Consider the following 10,412-nt stretch of genomic DNA (forward strand, 5'->3'; position numbering starts at 1 on the left):
CAGAGTCCAGAACCCAAAAGAAACTTGAACAATAACAGCAATGAACTCCACAGCCGTCCTCTTTGTTGTTTTTCTCTTGTTTGCAGCTGTTGAAGGTAAGGCATCATATTGCACGTTAGGTCAAAAATAAATACCATCCTACAGAGAAATGTTTGGGAATTTGTATGTAGATAATTATTTTTAATACAAATTCCAATACAGCTGCCTAATTTGAATGTATTACGCCTACAATGGACATTTTTGCATCTATAAATATTGTATAATTGATGTGTTGATTAATAAATAAATAAACCTAACTTACAGTATTGGTGCTACTGAAGTATATATCCTTTTAGAGTTTGCTAGTGGTTGGATAAGTCAAAGAGTATGCTCCAATAATATTTAATACTAGTGTCTTTCAAACTTGTTAAGTAGTGGTGTTGTTTTTGCATCGTCTGCATTTTTAGACAGCAGACTCTGTCCATATTACAGGTAATCTGCAAATATATACGATATATGCCATGCTTATCTTTTGCTGTGTATCTTTTCCAGGCTCCCCACTTTACAACAAGGGCCGTTGCCACTGCATTGGGACCAGTGCTGACTTTATACATTTAAAACACATTGAAAAGTTTAAAGTGATACCAGCAACCTCAATGTGTCAGCAGATAGAAATTGTGTAAGTATTGTGGTGAAGTGGGATATTCTTTGTCATGCTTCAGGACCTTTTCAATGTCTTTCGGTGTAAAATGAGTACTTAAACAGCAGCAACTAGGGTGTAAGTAGGTCAGTGCCTGTATATTAATTCATTAACCACAAAAATTAAACAAACAAAACAAAAGCTTAACACTTAGTGAATACGTTCTAAACTATAACTGGACGGCTAAGCCCTTTAGCAGTCCTCAAACAAGACTACCTTTTCAATATATTTTCGAGGCCTGTCCCCACACATCTCTTCTCACAGACCCAGACCAAGCATTTTAACCTGCTTATATATCTGCCTGCTTAATCCTAGGCAGGTGTCCCTCATTAAATTAGAGTCAGGTGATTCCACGCCTGGCTCTACTCCAACCCTATTGCATTCTGGAAGATGTAGTCCTGCAGCAAACCCCTGGACTCCCTTATGGAAAAAAAAGCAAAACATATTTTTAATATATGATAGAAAAGTGCAATCCTTATATTTTTCATATATAAAAAAGGATCTGTGACAGGCTGGCAAGTGGATAGAGGCCCAGAGACGGACTGCAGTTCAAATAATACTTTTATTATAAATAAACACAAAATAAAAGGGCACAAGGGCCAAAACAAAGGTATTTATACTCAAACGCAAAGCAAAACTTACAGAAAAGGTTTCAGGGCTGGGTGATGACTTCACTGGAGCGAGCGAGCGAGCGAGCGAGCGAGCACGCACGCACGCACGCACGCACGCATGCACGCACGCACCAGCTTGCTTTCTCAGCTCCCTCCTCTCCCAAATGGGAAGCTGAGGCCTCCTTTTATGTCAAGTGGCTGGGTGCTGATTGATCGTTAATTACTCCAATCAACCCCCCAGCCACCGGAACACAATAAACCCAGGCAAGTAGGGGGATTTAACCCTATCCCTGCCAACCTATAAAGGGCAGAGCTCTGCTATGCCACAGGGGCCAATTTCTATATATGAAAAGTATAAGAATCATACTTTTCTACCATATATTAAAAATATATGTTTGTTCCATAAGGGCTACATATTTCCTCCCCCTACTCTGCCACAGAATTGAATCAGTCATGATTCCCCCATCATGAGGGATCATCCTTTACTATCTGAATAAAGCTTATTGCATTTTTTAAAATAGATTATTTTACAATACTGTCATTTTATTTTCCAGTGTTACAATGAAGGACACTGCAGAGGAGAGATGCATGAATCCCAAGTCAAAGCAGGCACAAAATATCATCAACAACCTGCTAAAGAAAAGGTATCTATTCACAGTATGATTGCCTTCAATGTTATGTAAAGTCATGCTATGCTGTTTATATCCGTTATTGTGTCATAGTTAGAATTATTTTTTTTGTTGTTTTTAAGTTATATTGGCTGCTTATGAATTGTTCTGTGTTTATGTAGCCTGACATTGTAAAGTCTAGTCTGTAAATTATGTTCTAGGTCCCCACAGAAGTAAAGCCAGCAAGGGAATTCCAGACCAGTTCTGATGTGGCCCTCCCCACCTGTCCTTCATGAAGCTAATAGGCATCATCAGTCCCAGCTGTCATGGTTACTGCTTGTCAAAATGTTGATAATGATTTAGGTATGCATTATAAAACAAATGTGACCATTTTTTAGATTGTCTTTTGCCACATAATACAGCAGTGTGTGTTCAATTACAATAATTGAATTGTATAGTATACTGCCATTTAAATTACATGATTACCTAATTAGAATCTAGCAAATGCCAACATTTTTGTGGTTAGACCATCTGCCGAAAAAAAAACATTAAGGCACACTGAGGAATCTGTTCAAACATGAGCTGAATTTGTATGTATCATTTGTGTATATAAACATACACATATGCTTGTGTGTTTTGCATAAATACTATGCATTTCTAACTTTTGTACTTTATATTTTTTTTAATATATCAATAAATTACTTTCAGACTATTTTTGGTTAGTAGCCAATGTGTTTTGGATGACAACTGTTCAACTGTATTTTCTGTAAATTAATTCTAGTGGCATTTAAAAAAACAACCTCACTTCACAAATCCAGACATTAGTTAGTAATCTATGGGGTGCCATGTGTAAAAACAAAAGGGTTAATATTTTAACATGTCTTTTTTCCAGATTTAACTTAACTTAAATCAGATATCATTTATAAAATCTAGTTACAAGATTTAACATTTAGCTAAATATTTCACGCGATTTGATTAGCTCTTGTAATGCTAATCTGGGAATATGCAAATTTCAGCATTACAAGAGCCAATCAAATCGTGTGAAAGCACAAAGCAAGCAGAGCTCATTTGCATACAAACTCCAGATTTAGCTGGCCAGATAAATATTTAGCTAAATGTTAAACCTTGCTAAGAGATTTGAGATATAGTAGTATATTAAACTTCCTATCATAATGTCAATAAGAAAGAGTGCATGTACAGTAATAGTTTTCTTTTTCCATTCTGCAAAGCATTTTACAGGAAAACAGAAAATGATAAAAGGGAACTTCACTTCATAGTTGTTTATGTGGGAAAATGGACTACCTCATAGATTATAGACTATGAACAGGAAGTGAGAAGTTCAAATTCAGGGTTATTGTTTATAAATAGGGATTCTGAGATGAGGTTTTATAAAAAAGAAAAAAGAAAACAGGATCATTTAAGAATTTGCCTTTTTAAATCATACTCTTAAATAAAACAATAAAAGCGTTACATTTTTATATCTGTCCATTTAATACATTTAATACTAGAATGTATTTACTCGTTTTTACAAAAGAGATCCTGATCATAGTTCAAGAAAGTTTCACTGATATATAATAGCACTGCAGTATTAATTAAGCTTTCTCTCTGGTTAATAACTTTTTGACATAGTTTTAAAATCCTGTACCATAATCATGAATAATGAAATTAACTGCTACCATATATTTAATATTAGCATGAATATGTATCAATGCAAATACTACAGTAGTGTAACACACACAGACAAATGTTAAATTAAGAAACAAAACATAACAAAAGAAAATCGTTCCCCTTTTCATACAGTAAATGTTGCAACAGTGAAAATATTTAATCTGAAACGTCATTATACAGCCACTAAGGTTTACATTAAGCAGTCCACGTTCATTGTTATTCACTGTACATACAGTATACAGTATATTATTCACTGTCATTGTTGAGTTGAACATCTCTTTTGCTTCATAACTGTGACTCTCCATTGAAAGAAGAGTAATGTAGTATAGAAGCTCCATGACGTCCATACAGGTCCGCAGGTATTACAGCCCCCTGGACAGAGATGTGTTACTTTAACAGGAAAAGTGAAATTAATTACTGCATGCAGTAACAAACTGAAAGCAGCTTCTCTCACGCACAAGCACATGGTATGCATTTATTTGCAGGATCATACTGTAAAGCTGCATGTACAGGATGTTGTTCCAACAGATGTGGTTGTTTTAAATATAATAATCCTCAAGCGCATGGCAAAGTGAGTGCTCCGTGTGCAGGTACAGGGTGCGGTGCTGCTGAGCTGTGCAGGGGATTTGAGTGCTGCCTCTGTGGCTGTAGCTTCCCAATCTCTACTGGTCTGCAATAGAAACAAAACAGTGTTTCAGCATAAAGGGCTGTAATTCATGTAGCTACATCCTCTTTGTACGGCCAAACTCCTTCCTCATGATCAGCCCAGCGCCACACTCTATCCAGTTGCTGCGTAGCCCTCCAGCTGATCACAATGGAGTTGTTTAGCTATCTTACAGCTTCGCCCTTTCACCAAGATGACCGACTTCCGGTTCCGTCATACCATCACGTTAGCCCATCCCTGTGAAGAAGTACCACCAACCTTACCTAGCACCCTTCTTGGTTGGGAGGTAGAGTTACAGCTCAAATTAATTCTCTCCCATTCGCAGTACAGTAGACCCCCATTAACCTGTGTAGATTGGGACCGATTTGAGCTCAAATTAGCCAAAATTGAGTTTACTGTTTGGGAAATCCCTACGTTATTAACTGAAAACTTGAAAAATGCAATAATACAAATAAAATATAATGCTTCAACAATGGTCAAAATATATACCGTACATAATCAGCCTTGTTCAGAGGCAGAGAGAGCTGGTTTAAAAAAGTCACTGACCGTGCACTTAAAGTCTTTAATTGTCATAACTGCTCTTAATATTCAGACTGCCAGGCTAAGAGAGTCTTAAGTGTGGTTTCTGCTTGCTTGTCACTGGTTTCAATAACTATAATACAGTGCTGTCCATTGGCTTGCTCTAAACTGTACTGAATTAAATTAAATGATGACCTTCCGCTACCACACAGGTACGCTGATTTCCGCACTCATAAAGTGTGCGAATATTCACTTCTGCACAGATCAGATGTCTTCTGCACATTTTTATAATGTACTTAAACAGCACAGATTATTGAAACACAAATTAATGAAAGAAACACGGATTAATGGGAGTCTACTGTAATACATTGTACTGAGCATGCTAAAGTGTACAGCGAGGAAACTGCAAACTGCAAAGAACGAGGCAACATTTTAGAAAAGAATACAACTATTTTAATGGCATCAAATGTTCCTTTAATTTTCACACTTTTTACATTGTATTGCAGCACCTGCTCTCTACTGTACATCCCATTTTAAAGTGTCTTTAATCATGTGGTGTATTGCATTTGTAAATACTGATTGTAGTTTATAACCTTTCCTATAATGCCTTAATACATTTTACATAACTTACATCTTGTGGCAGAAGCCGGTAAAGGTGATGTGGGGCTTTTAGCATTAGCAATTCACACTAAGATAAAAGTTTAAATACCGCAAATCACTAAATAGAATTACGATAGTAAAAGAGGCCACAGATTTATATGCACACATTTTGTATTGCAAACTGAAACAATTCTTAATTTAATTGCATTAAAACAGAACTTCGTTTTTCTGGTTTTGCAGCTTTGGTCCTAATACAATATAATGTTTGCAAAGTGTATACTGCCACCTAAAGGATCTTTACAGGATCACACCCATAATTATTTAGTATGTGGAACTGTATTTTAGATTGATCAAGTGAAATATGCAGTCTCTACAGAAACTCTTGAATAAAATAGTGTGGACTAGGCCGTTTGGCAAATTTTCTATGTAAACTGAAATACATTCTGTCAAGGGCTTTTTTTTTTGCCTGAGTCCTGAAACTGTTCTTTAGTTCCAGTTGCTTGGTACAGACACACAGTATGTAACGCAGGCTAGATCAGCCAGAAATTAAAACGTCATGCTTGTCTCCAAATTAACTGTTCACTAGATGGCGCTGGTGATTATTTCTACAAAGACACAGAAGTTGGAAAAAAAGGATCAAACATATATATGTATATCAAAATGCTTTTAAGTAAATAAAATGTAAGAGTTTGCTACACAACATCAGTGGTCATGTCTTAAAGAATATAGAAGAGTTTTTGAGTGTGCGAGCAGCCCCATCTCCACACATATCAACAATCAATGGAGGTACTGTATGCATGACCTTGTAGAGACATTTTTTTTGTTTTTTGTGTGTGTGTGTGTGTGTGTGTGTGTGTGTGTGTGTGTGTGGATATATTATATATGTACCTATATTATATATATCTATATATATATATATATATCTATATATATATATATATATATATATATATATATACTATATTAACACTGTGACAATGATCGAGGGAAATACGGAGGCAAATTTCCGTTTAAACAGAGCTTAATTGGGATATAGTTTTATTTCAGTACCAGTGAAGTAACCAGCATATATATATATATATATATATATATATATAGATATATATAATATAGCTATATATATAATATATATATATATATTTATATATAAGATCTACAGTAACATACTTACTCAAGACTTTTTTGACAACAAAGTTGAACAACATTTGTATAAAAACATAGGAGTACTAAAATATAAACTTTGAACAAGAACTTAATGATCAGTCTTCATGTGATATTTTGCCTATGGGCCCCCAACCTAATGTCTTTATACGTGTTGCTAAAGAGAAATTTCTTTAGCAACACATATAATGCATTTCTGGGGACCCTACAGCTTGCGATCCCCTGATAAAGGCAAAGTAGGTGGGACTAGATGAGTTTAAATGGAATGAGAAAGGCTGTTCGGTGCCAGGGCTCTGACAGCTCAAACAATGCAAGCTCAAAGCCAGGGTCATTTTATAACAAAGTAGCATCACAGGTGGAATTATGAGTTAATCAAATAATGGTGCTAATTGACTGGCTAGTTCTAAAATTGTTATTATCATAGCTCTAACAGCAGCTAGGAGCAGGAAAGGAATTCCCAAATATGAGGCTGCATGTTATGAACACAAGAGCAAACTGTAACTGCTTTTATGCTATCAGAGTTCACATACTTGAGCTTAGAAATAGCTGCTGTCCCATCTTTAGTTCACAGTAGCATTTATCACACATTTTTGCATATAGTGAACTACTTTGAAATGATGATGAAACTTGCAAAAGCTATAACCTACTTGCAGTGTTTACTCCACATATAAGCCTATCCTGTACATTACTAGCCTTGCAGTCAACCAAAAAAAATACTGTTAAAGTATTATTAATACAGTATCTAATGTAAAAGGGGGTGAATTAAACAGATCTAACAAATCACTGAATTACTGGTAATTTACTAAACAAATTATTTTGTGAATGCACAATGGTTTATAATCCAGCCTCAGATCTCTAAAATCTTTCTGGCGCACTCTGCTGGAAAAAGAAAGTATATATTTTAAAGACACTGCCAAAGTGGATTTATATTAGGTGTCCAAAATTATCACCAAAATCTTGACACAGGGGTGGTACCGACAGACTGGAAAATTGCAAACATAATACTGATCCACAAAAAGGGAAACAAAACTGAACCAGGTAACTACAGACCAGTAAGCCTGACTTCTATTATATGCAAACTTATAGAAACTATAACAAGATCCAAAATGGAAAATTACCTATATGGTAACAGTATCCTGGGAGACAGTCAACATGGTTTTAGAAAAGGGAGATCGTGTCTAACTAACCTGCTTGATTTTTTTGAGGATGCAACAACGATAATGGATAATTGCAAAGCATATGACATGGTTTATTTAGATTTCCAGAAAGCTTTTGTCAAAGTCCCACATAAAAGATTAATTCTCAAACTGAACGCAGTAGGGATTCAAGGAAACACATGTACATGGATTAGGGAGTGGTTAACATGTAGAAAACAGAAAGTACTGATTAGAGGAGAAACCTCAGAATGGAGTGTGGTAACCAGTGGAGCACCACAGGGATCAATATTAGGACCTCTGCTATTCCTAATCTACATTAATGATTTAGATTCTGGTATAGTAAGCACATTTGTTAAATTCGCAGACGACACAAAATAGGAGGAGTGGCAAACACTGTTGCAGCAGCAAAGGTCATTCAAAATGATCTAGACAAGATTCAGAACTGGGCAGACACATGGCAAATTACATTGAATAGAGAAAAATGTAAAGTACTGCACGCAGGAAATAAAAATATGCATTATAAATATCATATGGGAGATATTGAAATTGGAGAAGGAATCTATGAAAAAGATTTTGTTGACTCAGAAATGTCTTCATCTAGACAATGTGGGGAAGCTATAAAAAAGGCCAACAAGATGCTTGGATACATTGTGAAAAGTGTTGAATTTAAATCAAGGGAAGTAATGTTAAAACTGTACAATGCTTTAGTAAGACCTCCTCTTGAATATTGTGTTCAGTTCTGGGTACCTCGCTACAAAAAGGATATTGCTGCTCTAGAAAGAGTGCAAAGAAGAGCGACCAGAATTATTCCAGGTTTAAAAGGCATGTCATATGCAGCAGACTAAAAGAATTGAATCTATTCAGCCTTGAACAGAGAAGACTACACGGCGACCTAATTCAAGCATTCAAAATTCTAAAAGGTATTGACAATGTCGACCCAAGGGACTTTTTCGACCTGAAAAAAGAAACAAGGACCAGGGGTCACAAATGGAGATTAGACAAAGGGGCATTCAGAACAGAAAATAGGAGGAACTTTTTTACACAGAGAATCGTGAGGGTCTGGAATCAACTCCCCAGTAATGTTGTTGAAGCTGACACCCTGGGATCCTTCAAGAAGCTGAAGATTCTGGGATCAATAAGCTACTGACAACCAAACGAGCAAGATGGGCCGAATGGCCTCCTCTCGTTTGTAAACTTTCTTATGTTTTTATATGTGTGTGTGTGTGTGTGTACTACATAACCTGTTCCTACTATAATAAATCTGACCAATTCGTTGGTACGGAAGTATTCGTTTGAGGTTTTACATGTAATCTGCCCTCTCCTTCTCCATCCTGGGATAAAAAGTATATTTCCTATCTCCATAAACACAAGCTTATTTCATCTGTCTGAGATCAGGCTCTTTCTGACCTTTTTAGTGATCAGACTGATCCCACCAATGCCAATGATGCAGTTGCTCTTTATAATTCTTTAATTTGACAGGATCGCTCTTCGACTTGGTATGCCACAAAACTTAGAGATTTAAAATCATCTGGATGTCGGCTTGAGAGCAGGTGGAAAGACACAGGTCTTACAGTTTACAGGGAAATCTGGAAATCTCATCTTAAAGAGTACAGTTCACAGCTAAAATGAGCAAAAATTAAGTATTACTCCTTCATCATTTCGAAGGGACATGGTAATCTACATGTCCTCTTCAGTACTTTTGATAAGATTACTTCTCACACCTCCTACTCTCCTGTCTCTGCTAATCTTTCTGATTTCTCGTCTGTCTCTTCCTTCGATGCATGCGGGTCGAGCAATAAGGCTGAGACTCTACCTGTGCTACTGACCCTTGGCCCTCCAATGTTATTAAATATTATGCTGGAATTCTGTCTCCTGCTATCACTAATATAATCAATTTATCACTTCTCACAGGTTCTGTTCCTATTTCATTTAAACAAGCCATTGTTACACCCATTCTTAAAAAAACACCACTTGCTCCTACATTACGCAGTAATTTTCATTCTATTTCTAAACTCCCTTATTTAAGCTCAAGATACTTGAGGGAGTTGTTGCCAACCAGCTACTCTTACATCTCTCACAAAGCAATATCATGGTAAAATTCCAATCTGGCTTTAGAACCTTTCATAGCACTGAAACGGCGCTGGTTAGGGTTGTCAACGATCTTCTCAATCCTGTTGATGGTGCTTTTGACACTACTGACCATCAGATTCTTTTGGAAAGCCTTGAATATCTAGTGAGTGTGATGGGGTCTGCTCTTGAGTGGTTCCACTCATACCTGTCAAATCCATATCAGTGCGTGTCCTATGCTGGTTCTAATTCTTCTACCGCTCAAGCAGTTCATGGAGTCCCTCATGGTTTTTTTCTATGGTTTTAATATTTACATTTGCTGGTGGGAGGGTCTAAACCCTAGCTTTACTCTCGTTAAGTGATTGTTCCCTTAATACTTCCTCAGTGGTCCGAAACGTAGGTGTCCAGTTAGAATCTAGGTTAACGCTTGACACATCTTTACAGTGGTGAAGGCAGGGTTCTTCCATCTAAAGAAAATCTCTTGTAAGAAATCAGGGTTCGTTTATTTCTCAAAAATAACAATTCCAGTCCTTTTGATGTGATTTTCAATAAAACTATTTAATTCCAGAACAGAGGAAAAACCAATGGTACACAGTACAGAACGTAACCACATACAAACTGCAAGAACAAATCTTCAAACAAAACAATACTGTAGTTTTGACCCTACAGGACCCTTCA

At 36.4% G+C, this 10,412-nt stretch overlaps 1 protein-coding gene across 1 annotated transcript; it reads left to right on the top strand.

The window, feature by feature from the left end:
- On the top strand, positions 1-2,406 carry LOC121295453 (C-X-C motif chemokine 10-like). The gene is made up of 4 exons (XM_041220121.1): positions 1-95; positions 532-658; positions 1,845-1,934; positions 2,120-2,406. Exons 1-4 carry the CDS (start codon positions 41-43, stop codon positions 2,133-2,135), a joined length of 288 nt encoding a protein of 95 aa, XP_041076055.1. The 5' UTR covers positions 1-40; the 3' UTR covers positions 2,136-2,406.
- Positions 2,407-10,412: the final 8,006 nt, after the last annotated feature.

Source organism: Polyodon spathula, chromosome 1, assembly GCF_017654505.1.
Source record: "Polyodon spathula isolate WHYD16114869_AA chromosome 1, ASM1765450v1, whole genome shotgun sequence".
Taxonomy (NCBI): Eukaryota; Metazoa; Chordata; class Actinopteri; order Acipenseriformes; family Polyodontidae; genus Polyodon; species Polyodon spathula.